Consider the following 12,064-nt stretch of genomic DNA (forward strand, 5'->3'; position numbering starts at 1 on the left):
AAGACATTTTATTTTATTTGATCTTATCTTCTAAGCAGGCTCTTTGATTATTTTAAATTGGAGTACATACGATTGTCTATCCATTCTCAGGTGTCAACTCAATCTTTTCGCTAAAATGTGCCTGGACCGGCAGTATCTGGCCATCAATCAGATTTCCAATCAGCTGCCAGTAGATCTAATCCTCCGCTGCATGTTTGATGACTGCTTGCCTTACAACCTGCGTGCCTCATTTTGTCGTCTAATGTTGCACATGCATGTGGATCGCGACCCTCAGGAGGCCGTAGTGCCTGTTCGCTATGCGCGTCTCTGGACTGAGATACCCTCCAAGATCTCTGTCAATGAGTAAGATGGGAACTACTCTTTGCCACTGGTGCTTCTAGTATTATATGGCTTTATTTTGACTGCTTTGTGTGGTTTGGCTTGTCTGAATGTAAATGTGGTGCACAGGTATGACTATGAATTCAGAGACACATCCAGAGAGGAGATGAAGAGAAAGTTTGCCCCTACTATGCATTTTGTGGATGAATATCTCAAAGATGTGGTCAGTCAGCCTGATCCCTTTGGAGACAGAGAGAAGAATGAATTGACCCTTGAGGTGAGATGATGTTTGAGTCCATTAACGCTTCACACATGCAATCTTCCATCAATGTGGACAGAGTGCCATAAATACCCTGAAAAATATATTTTAAAGTGATTTCAGATTTATTCATATAATGACATTTAAAGAGCTAGGTTTTTTAGTAAATCAAATTTATTCCTACAGCACAAACTTTGTAGTCCAGCTCCTGAACTAATGGCTTTCATAAGCTGCTTTTTTAGTGAATCAAATCCATTGATACAATGGAGTAGGTTCTATTTAATGAATCAAATCACAGCACAACCAGTGTAGTCTGATTGCCAAATAAATTTGATTATTCAAATCTATCCATACAGCATATGGTCCAACTGTTTTGCAAGCAAAAGAGATGGTTCTTTGTAGAGAATCAGAATCATACAGAGCAAACAGTGTAGTTCAGTTTCCAAACCTATGATTCTTAGAGTATAATCTGTTTTTTAATTAATCAAATTAATTATTTATTAGTCCAATCCCCAAATTAATAACCCTTATAATGTTTTTTTTTTTTTTTTTTTTAGTTAATCAAATCTATTCATGCAGTGCAAACAGTGTAGTACAACCAATTCCTGAACAATTGACTCAAATGAGTTGGTTCTTTGTAGTGAATCAAAACCATGCAGCGCCAAAAGTATAGTCCAGTTCTTGAACCAATCACTGTGATTAGCTGCTTTTTAATGAATCATATCCATCTTTTAAACGTGACTATTGTAGTCCAACCAATTCCTGAGTGAATGATTCTTTTAGTGAATCAAAAAATACAGCACACAAGTCTATTCCAAAAGGATGTCATTTATGAGCCATTTTTAGGCAAGTCAAACTGATTCCAAACAATTGAAGCGGTTCTTTGTAGTGCAAGAACCATAAAAACATAAAGCGCAAATAGTGTAGTCCTTATGAGCCAGTTCTTTTTAGTGAATCAGTCACATGGAGCTTGTAACTCACTGATGTTGTGCTTCATGCTTGTGTGTCTGTTTTTTTGTATTTGTGTGCCAGCCAGGTTTGATGTTTTTCTTGAGTGTATTATGTGAAGTGTCCAGAGGACAGAGCAGAGCAGATTGGCTGCATTAGCTCTACCAGAATACTAATGATTCAGTCTCTAGCATTTTGAATTTTAATGGCTTTTCCTCTGTCCCTCTAACAGGTGGTCCACCTGGCACGTAACCTGGTCTACTTTGGCTTCTACAGCTTTAATGAGTTACTGTGCCTCACGCGCACCCTGCTGGCCATCCTGGACATTGTCCAACCCACTTCCACATTTATGTTCAAACTCAACAAGAGCCCTGAGGGAGGTGAGAGACCCCATTTTAAAGCTGTCTTCAGTGTTTGCTTCTTTCGTGTTTGTTTTGCAAGATAATAGCTGCTTGTCCTTGAGGCGGTGTAACACTTCAGGCTGTGTTTGTGTAGGTAATAATGTCATGCGTACCATCCACGGTGTGGGTGAGATGGTGACTCAGATGGTTCTGAGCAGAGGCTTGATGATGCCCCACTGTCTCCCTGATGCTCAGCCAATCCACGGAAAGCAAATCTGTCTCCCTGACAACGAGAACGTCATGGTGATGGACACCAAGCTCAGGATTATCGAGATTCTGCAGGTGATGCCCTTGTAGACTGTTGCATTTCAATGAACTAAATTTATCAGTTATACAACACAAAACTCAAGTTCATGTTGAAGAAAGTTTAGGAGGTTCTGTTAAATGTTGGCATCCTTTTTCATGTCGTCTTTTCTGTTTATAGTTCATTCTGAATGTGCGTCTTGATTACCGCATCACCTATCTGCTGTCTATCTATAAAAAAGAGTTTGGCGACCAGACTTTGGACACTTCTGCTTCAGTGGCAGAAGTTCCTCTCATGGCTGGTGAGAGTTTCATGACATACAGTAATATAAAATCATTTCCTGCCACACCAATACAGTTGATTAGTTTATTTTTGGTTCCAAGGGTATGTGTGTGTATGTTTTAATATTACTGTGGTATGTTCCAGAGCCAAACATTGAGGAGATTGCGGAGAAAGCAGAGAATATGTTTTCGGGAAGGTGAGGGAATGATTTCTTGCAATGTGTTTTTTCTGTTTGGTGTACAAAATTCCTGAATCATTATCAGCACCGATACTGCCTTTTTTTAAAAAACGGATTGAATATAAGTCATACTGTCAATACAGTAATACTGTGAAATATTGTTAAAATTTGGAATAATGGTTTTATGTTTTAATATACAGTATTGTAATATGCAATTTATTAATATGATGGCAAAGCTGAATTTTCAGCAGTCATTACATTACTTTGATCCTTCAGAAATCATTGTCCTTCAAAAATGGTTGATTTTGTGATCAATAAACATTTCTTATTTTTTATCAGTGTTAAAAACAGTTGTGCTGCTTAATATCTTTTTATGGAAATTAGGCCTTTTTCAGGATTTGAAAAACAGAATGTTCAAAAGAACAGCATTTATTTGATTTTGTTTGTTTTTGAAGTTTTCACCTTTGATCAATTTAATGCATTTTTGCTTAATAAAAGTTTTTTTTTTTTCTTTTAAGCAAATCAAAATGTTACTGACCTTAAATTTTAATCGGTAGCGTAAATAAACTTTCCCCCCCTTTTATTAAAATTGATTTTAAGAGGCATTTTAAACTTTGTGGAATATTTTTCTGGCAATAAAAAAAGCACTGTGCTGTGTGCTACTCAGATTGAATGAATTAAAAACAACAATATGAACAAACATGACTGTTAAATATAAAACCAAATCACCATTAAGTGGCTATAAACAATGCCCAAGATATCATAACACGATAAACTCTCTACTAGATGACATTTCAGTAATTTACCAGCCCACATTTTAAATAGCTGTCGTTCAGGAGCATTTTTGCCCATCCTCTCAGACCCTACAATTAAATTAGCCATTTTTTGCTGCTGTGTCTTTAGGACTTCTATGTGAACACTTGATGTTAGGATTGGCTTCATTACTGATTCAGATCTTGTGTTGTTGTGTTCACAGTGCTAAGGAGAGGAGCTCGGTGGACCTGGATGATGAAGGCGGTCAGACGTTTCTGCGGGTTCTTATTCACCTCATCATGCAGGACTACCCTCCGCTGGTCTCTGGCTCTCTTCAGCTCATCTTCAAACACTTCAGCCAGAGAGCCGAAGTTCTGCAGGCATTTAAACAGGTCTCACTCTCACTCATACGTCTTGTCAGTTCTTCTTATCAGTGTATGGAGACTAGCACAGGTTTTAAATATTCTGTTTTAATGAAAGAACCACATGTTTTAATGGTGCTAATGGCCAGTTAATGGTGGAATTTGTTTTGCAGGTCCAGTTGCTGGTTTCTGAGGAGGATGTGGAGAATTATAAGAAGATTAAGGCAAGCCTGGACCAGCTGCGGCTGACAGTGGAGAAGTCTGAGCTCTGGGTTGAGAAGAGTGGAGGTTACGGCAATGAAGACATTGCTGAGAATCAAAACAAAGAGCAGAATTTGGAGGTGCGCACCTACTGGAAAAACATTGCAAGCATATTGCTAAATTATAATGCAGCAGATTTGCTTCCTCTCTGCAGTGCATTGCAAATACAGTAAAGAGAATACATTTCCCATCTTAATTTCTATGACTTTGAAACAGCAGTTAATGTTTGATGTGTATTCATTTTGTGACCCTCATAAGATTAGTTCACTAATAATTTTGTCCTAATAATTAGAGATCGACCAACATTATAATGTGTAAATTATGATAAACTCATACTACTGATATTAGTAATAATTATAATCATAATGCACATTAAGTTTTATCCTTGTAGTTTAGTAATCATTTTTAACATTGTTTTGTTATTGTTGTCAAAAATCAAAACATTTCATTAATTGAAATGAAACTGAAAATAAAATAAAATATAAATACTGTATATAAACAACTTTTAAAAACCTTAAACTTATTTCAATTAGTTGCAAAGACAAAACTTTTAATATTCTTTCAAGTTTAATTACTAAACTACTAAAAATAAAAAATGCTACCTTTGACAAAAGCACATTATGTATGTATGTGTATATAATATACATAATTATATATTTTACACAATAAAATTATGAAAACTTAATTTAAATTGAAAAACAAAATGTAAAAATAAGCTAATTAAAAATTTTAAATATAAAATATAATAGTAATATATAATATAATAGTAATATATAAATAATTCTAAAATCATACTAAAGCAGAAATAAAATAGTTAAATGGATATCTGTTATGAGACACTTAATTTCACACCTTAATTTCTGGTTTATAGGAAGCAGGTATCTTGAGCCCAGTGCAGGATGGGAACAGTAAACCTCAAATAGACAGCAACAAAGCCAACAACTACAAAATCGTCAAAGAGGTGGGAACTTTTTTTTATACAGTGTTCCTCAGTTTCTCAGAGACAGAAGAAAATACTTTAAAACTTAAAACTTGTGATTTTGTTTCTGATGTAGATCCTGCTGAGTCTCAGTAAACTCTGCTCTCCTGGTAAGAAGATTCGTGTGCAGCAGCAGAGGCTGTTGAAGAACATGGGAGCTCACACTGTGGTGCTAGACCTCCTCCAGATCCCATATGAGAAGGTGAGTGATTGTTCCTTCAGTGTTTATATGATCAGTTCAATATTTTATAGATTCCCCAACCAGGCACTAATGAATTTTGTTCATTAATTCAGAAGGGGTTTAACCATAATATATCATAACATTATCATATGGTGCTGTAAAATAAATCTAGACCTGGAGATTATCATATTGAGATCCAATATCTTGCTGCTCCATCTTCAGGGGGACGAAAAGATGGACGAGATCATGTCTTTAGCCCACACTTTCCTTCAGTACTTCTGCAGAGATAATCCTCAGAACCAGGCACTGCTACACAAACATCTCAACCTCTTCCTCACCCCTGGGGTGCGTTTCACCACTGAGTTGATTTCAGCTGAGAGTACTGTTAATGAGCATTACACGTCCTTTCTATTAATAATAGATTATTCGGTGTTAAAAATGAATTCTGATGATATATCATTTGATTCTCTCAGCTTCTGGAGGCAAAAACCATGTGCTACATCTTCAGGAACAACTACCACCTGTGCAATGAGATCAGCGACCGTGTGGTGCATCACTTCGTGCACTGCATTGAGACCCACGGCCGTCATGTGCAGTACCTGCGCTTCCTCCAAACCATTGTGAAAGCCGATGGCAAATATGTGAAGGAATGTCAATGCAAAGTCATGAATGAGGTGAGAAGGACTTTGAATTTAATGTGTGATGGAGATATGTACATATGTATCATGTTTGTAACACTCAAAATATTCAAATAATATTTTTGCACATATTTTAAAGTAATTATAATTAATAATATATTTTAAAAAATAATGTTTTTATATCTATTGTTTAAAAAAAAATTTATGATAGTTATCAATAATTACAAAAATATTTTAATACTAATTTTTGCATCACTCTCCACTAATTGTCCATATAGACTTCCCTTCAGATAAAAGTGAATTTATGTGTTTGTAGAGCTAAATCTCTTTGTTTGTGCTTGTTTTGGACCGTAGCTGGTGAACGGAGGAGAAGATGTGTTGGTTTTCTACAATGACCGTGCCTCTTTCCCGGTGCTGCAAAACATGATGTCAGCTCCGCGGGAGGAGAATGATGCTCTGGCGTACCACATCACCCTGGTGGAGCTGCTGGCAGCCTGCACCGAGGGCAAGAACGTTGATACAGAGCTCAAGTGCAACTCACTTCTGCCGCTTGATGATATTGTCAAAGTGGTCACGTACGATGGCTGCCTTCCAGAGGTGATGGAACATTAACCCTACCTGAATGTTCTCTTGAAAAGCTCACCGTGGCATATTTGAAAAGTGCTAGAGCTGTTGATTATGCTGTAATGATGCTTTTTATAACCTTTTATAAGTTATCTAATGACATTAGTCTAATAATGGAGAACAAAATGTTTGCTCATGCTATTACTGTGCATCACAAGTTAAAAGTAAAAACTCTCAAGAACATGTACAGTATTGATCCTTGGATGGAAAACTGATGGAAATACCACAGTGCTTTGATAATCAGTAGACAAAATGCAGTACTATTCAAAAGTTTGGGGGTCAGTCATTTTATTTTAAAGAAATTCATGCTTTTGTTCAGCTAGAATACGTTAAATTGGTCATAATTGACAGTAAAGACATTAAGAATATAACAAAAGATTTCTATCTCAAATTAATTCTGTGCTTTTGAACTTTTTTCTATTCATCAAAGAATCCTGAAAAAATGTATTACAGTTCAGACAAAATATCAACCATTTTTAACATTGATAATAATAAGAAACGTTTCTTGAGCACCAAATTGTTGGTATTTTGTGTGAACTGTGATGCAAAGAAATATTTCTTGAGCACCAAATCAGCATATTAGAATTATTTCTGAATGTGACCATTAAAGAAAAATTACATTTTAAAATATATTAAAGTAGAAAACAGTTATTGGTGTTCTTGTTATTATAATTTTTTATCATTTCACAATATTACTGTTTTTACTACATTTTATTTTATTTTTATCCACAAATGCAGCCTTGGTGAGAATAAGAGACCTCTTTTAAAAACATAAAAAATAATGTTCAGATGACAAACTTTTGAATGTTGAATGTATTGAAAGTGAATATATATATATATATTTGGTAAAACATTTTAATGTCAGTGCATTAGATAAAATAACATACCAATCCAATAATTTTCAAAAATTAGGTAGTTTGAAATGTTTTTAAATTTAAATAAATATTTATTTTTGAAAGTTTGGCTTAAATGTTTAAATACCTTTTTAAGGCCACAGTATACCAAGGTACTGAATGATTACAAAGTATATACAGTACCATGGTATTTACCAGGTACTCTAAGATACTTTATAGCATTACAAAAAAAAAAAAAAGAAAAGAAAACATGGTAGTGCCATGTCCAAAAAATACAATCCAAACTGTAGACTTTTTTGTAAGTGACATCAGCAAGCCTTTTTGAGTGTTGTTTTATATCTTTTGCAGGTAAAAATAGCATACGTAAATTTCGTGAACCACTGCTATGTGGACACTGAGGTGGAGATGAAGGAGATCTACACCAGCAATCACATTTGGAAACTCTTTGACAATTTCCTTGTAGACATGGCTAGGGTGAGTTAACTGACACCAGCTAACTCTTTCTCTCTCGGTTTCCCTCCCTCGCAATTTGTGAGGCATAATATACAGGCTTAAAGAGCTGTTTAGATCATCTGTGACTGATTTGTGCTTGCTATGTGGGTGCTAAGTATCCTGAACTGATGATGATGTTGTAGGTGTCTAACGGCCCCACAGACAGGAAGCATGCTGATACATGCCTCGAAAAATACGTCACTGATACCATCATGGCCATCGTCAAGGGCTTCTTCGGCTCGCAGTTCTCTGTCAGCAACTCGAACCTGCAGGTAGAGCGAGAAAGTTCAATTCACAAGTTCCTCTCCCCATCTCATCTCAGTCTGACGTGAAGAGGAGATGTATTTCCCTATGCTCTATGAATCAGTCATATTAATGTTGCTTTACTTCTGCTGGTTGACATTGAGATATTTCTATCTCTTTGTAAGGCCCATCAAGCAACTTTTATTAAGCTGCTGCAGTCCGCCTGCAGACTCTACAACTGCACCTGGCTCAACTCCCTGCAGAAGACTAACATTGAGGGTTGCATCAAAACCCTTGCTGACGTGGGTAAGTTTCACATCTGGCAGTGATGTGTCTTAACCCAAATATAACGCCTCCATGTGACAGAGGGATTTGGTTTGTGGATTAAATGTTTTTTTTTTTTAATGCATAGTCATATATGGTAGCTTCACCATGACTAAAATAAATGCTTCCAGCTAATTATTCGATGCTGACATGTTTTTAAATATTGACCATCCTCCTTCAGATTTCTAAATTCCTGTAATTTGCACCTAATGAAATAATAAAAAATCAAGCAATTTTATGTAAAATCTATTTAAAATATTCAGCCTCTAGAATTTAGTAAATTTTGTATTCCATTGAATAAACAAGTAAATAATAATCATAAAAAATACATAAATAATGAAAAAAAAATATATAAATAAATGAATAAAAATGTGTATAAATCATGTGTGTGTTACAAACACATACGGAAGGATTTTCCGGACTATTTTCAAAAGCAATTGAAAATTGTATTTTCAATTGCATTTTCCACATGTGGGTGCATAAATTGGGACATAATCCAAATGCAATTGCAAATCTTGCATTACTGTTTGCATTTTCGCGAACGCACAGTGACTGCCACATTTCAAATGAAAAAGCAAAGTCCATTTGCAACTGTATTTCCCATGTCTTACGAGTTATGAGCCTGTCATATTTAAATAGCAATATTAATTACCACATTTGCTTTTTCGCTTTCTCTGCGTCACACATGTAACCTGCCAAAACTCAAATGAAATTGGAGTGCAAACAGTAAAAGATCTTGAGGCAGGTGATGCGCTCTCTATTACTATGGAAGATCCATGCATTTTTTTCCCTTGTTTTCTCGTGGTCTCGACATAACAAAAGTTGTTTTCTAGTTATCACGACTTATTTTTCTCACAAACTCAACATCATAAAACTTGTTCTCTAAGTTACACAACTGCGCCAGTAGGTGGCAGTATGGAACTACTGATGGGGAGTTGATACTGTATCAACTAATGGCTCGTTTCCACTGAGCGGTACGGTTCAGTACAGTACGGTATGGTACGCAATTATTTCCGTTTCCACTGTCAGAAGTTGTGAATGGTACCAAAATAGCGAACCGTACCGTACCACTTTTTTTACCTTCTGTTGAGGTACCTAGCACTAGGGGTGGGCGGATCTATCCTAATATCGATAATATCGATAACAACATTGGTATCGGTATCAGATCGATACTAGCGTGATTAGATCGATACTTTAGGTTAATTTTCTCTCCTCTACACTTAATATATTGCTTAATACATTCAACAAAGAATAGACATATTTGTGTGTTTATATACCGCTCTTTTCACGTCTCGTATGCAAACATTACTGCTCCTTCCCTGCTTTAGTGTTTTGTTATGCCATTACATGACTCAGTGGCTCCAAGTGCAAGCGGATATATTGGCTACAGCGAGAGATGGAACGGTAGAAATTCGCTGCTGTGGCAACAGCACCAAACTTATTCATCTTTTTCAATGTGGAAGTAAGCTTTTTTCATAGACTGAATGTGCGAGACTTCCACTTCATTAGGCACGGTAGGGAAATCATGAGAAAAATAACAGTGCAATAAGCGGTAAAATTGTTTGTGCTATCCACCGTGTGTGTTTATAATTAAGACAATTCATTAAAATAATATGGTAAGAAACACCAGTTTGCACTAGCAAGCAAGCAGCAAAACGAGCTGTTTTGTACAGTTAAAAATTGCTGGAAGCGGATGAGACTGGAAGCCAGACCCATTAAATTTACTGAATTTGGCCTTTTTATACAGTATTACTGTCTTCAACCATTAAGCCACGTTGTTTTTTCTTTATAAAGGTTTGCTATCAGAGGAAAACACTTAACATGCATGCACTTTGCGTTCATATCATGGGCTGCTTGCCTGCATATAGTTTGCATCATCAATATATTGAGTTGGCCTTTCAATATTACTTTCTTAATGCATTAGGCCACGTTAAGTTTTTTTTTTTTTCTTTATAACTCTTTTCTATGGGAGGAAAATGCTTAACACAAAACTTTACGCATTGCTTTCGTATTCTGGGCTCCTCTGCTTGCAAATTCCTTTCAGAAAGGCAAATAATATCCACATAGCTTTAAGGAATGTAATATTTTAGTCATATCAACATAAGTTATTGTTAATTTTCAAAGTGTAATTGGTCATTTGAATGTATGTTATTAAAAAGGAAAAAGTATCGGTATCAGCAAAGGGTACCAAAAGGGTGGAGCTAAACTCACTACAGAACGTTGATTGGTTGACTAGAATCGTCACTTTTGCGTGATACAAAGGGATAAAGCTTGCCAGTGTTGCCAGATTGGGCGGTTTTGAATTTGATTGTGCGGGTAAATATTGGCTTGGGTGGGTGGACAAAATTTGGGGCGGGTTTTGGTCAGTTTGGGCGGTTTTCAAAACATATAAATTTTATAGGCTAATTGGTTAACAAACAAGCCCAAGTGTGCATATAGATACTGCATGCATCCAATCAGTCATCATAACGTCACTATAGGGATCAGCAGACAGACGTGATGATTCCTGGGTGACTGGTTTTTAGCGCGACTAACGGATCTGATTTTGAACTGTAAGTGATCATAATGCCTAAATATAAGTTTGATGGTAAAGAGTGGAGAGTGTTTCAACTCTCAAAACGTGAATTACACCTGTTGAGGGAGATGACATGAAGGCTATATCACTGCTACTCCGAAATCAGAGCACAGTTAAATTATTTAATCAAAATTCTATACAATCCTGTCTTTTATCTTTTAAACGGTCCAGATTGGTAGGATATCCTTTAAAGATACTGGACTTGTTAGTTTTGACTGTGCAAAGTTCTATATTATGTTCAATATGAACTTCACGAAAGATTAGTTCTGTGTGAAATTATAGAGCGACACGAAGGTAAGAGCATTATTGTTGTTGTTAATTTTGGTTTTTTTTATTGTCGGATTATCATACAGAATGACAGTTTTGACTGTCATGGTGTGTGCATGAACCAGTGTGAAGAATTTGGATGCGATTTAATTGCGATTAATCATTTGACAGCATTATAATTAGGTCAAATATTTGAAATATTTCACACTAGAAATTGCCATTTTAAACCCTATTTTAAGAAATTTTGGATTATCTTGTTCCATGGTTTAATTCTGTTCGGTTAGTTGTTAGTTCTGGATAGGTCTCGGGATTTCACGTGGTGTGTATTTAAACCTGGTTTAACATTCTTATTTATATACAGTATTTATGAAATTTATTGACATTTAATTCAAAAAGTGCTGCACACAAAAATCATGCAACCTGTAAAATAAATAAATGAATAATGTATGAATGATAGATGTTATATCTGTGGAAACTGTCACAAAAGTTTACTCTCGCCTTAAGCTGAAAAATACTATAAAAATGTCCCCAGAATATAGAAGGAAAATACAGAAGAATGTTTGCCATTAGTGTTTGAGGATGTTAATATGTTTAACGTTTTACAAGCTATATGTAAGAAAATGCATAAATGTTATAAAGGCATCTCCATCTAACCCTGTCCAGCTAAGAGCCGGGCAATCCCCATTCCAGTGGACCTGGACGGTCAGGTCAATACCCTGTCGCTAAAGACACACACGAGTATGGTGCAGCGCGCAGTGAAAGACTGGAAGCTGTCAACCCGCGGCCGACCCCGTAAGGAGCCCTTTGGGGCCCATGATTACAGGATCATTGAGAAACTACAGGTAACGTCACCTTCAAATCTAAAACTGTCACAGTTATAC

The 12,064-nt window shown here is 36.0% G+C and overlaps 1 protein-coding gene across 1 annotated transcript in view; it reads left to right on the top strand.

The window, feature by feature from the left end:
• Positions 1 to 12,064, top strand: part of itpr2 (inositol 1,4,5-trisphosphate receptor, type 2) — an 83,109-nt gene that overhangs the window by 20,734 nt on the left and 50,311 nt on the right. The window contains exons 19-35 of the mRNA XM_058750887.1: positions 91 to 342; positions 448 to 595; positions 1,758 to 1,905; positions 2,021 to 2,208; positions 2,351 to 2,471; positions 2,597 to 2,648; positions 3,607 to 3,775; positions 3,919 to 4,086; positions 4,878 to 4,967; positions 5,062 to 5,187; positions 5,389 to 5,511; positions 5,640 to 5,840; positions 6,159 to 6,401; positions 7,631 to 7,756; positions 7,918 to 8,046; positions 8,203 to 8,323; positions 11,847 to 12,025. Of these exons, the coding sequence (XP_058606870.1) occupies positions 91 to 342; positions 448 to 595; positions 1,758 to 1,905; positions 2,021 to 2,208; positions 2,351 to 2,471; positions 2,597 to 2,648; positions 3,607 to 3,775; positions 3,919 to 4,086; positions 4,878 to 4,967; positions 5,062 to 5,187; positions 5,389 to 5,511; positions 5,640 to 5,840; positions 6,159 to 6,401; positions 7,631 to 7,756; positions 7,918 to 8,046; positions 8,203 to 8,323; positions 11,847 to 12,025 (2,584 nt within the window). The remainder of the gene's footprint in view (positions 1 to 90; positions 343 to 447; positions 596 to 1,757; positions 1,906 to 2,020; positions 2,209 to 2,350; positions 2,472 to 2,596; positions 2,649 to 3,606; positions 3,776 to 3,918; positions 4,087 to 4,877; positions 4,968 to 5,061; positions 5,188 to 5,388; positions 5,512 to 5,639; positions 5,841 to 6,158; positions 6,402 to 7,630; positions 7,757 to 7,917; positions 8,047 to 8,202; positions 8,324 to 11,846; positions 12,026 to 12,064) is intronic.

The sequence above is a fragment of the Onychostoma macrolepis genome, chromosome 18 (assembly GCF_012432095.1).
Source record: "Onychostoma macrolepis isolate SWU-2019 chromosome 18, ASM1243209v1, whole genome shotgun sequence".
In the NCBI taxonomy this organism is placed as follows: domain Eukaryota; kingdom Metazoa; phylum Chordata; class Actinopteri; order Cypriniformes; family Cyprinidae; genus Onychostoma; species Onychostoma macrolepis.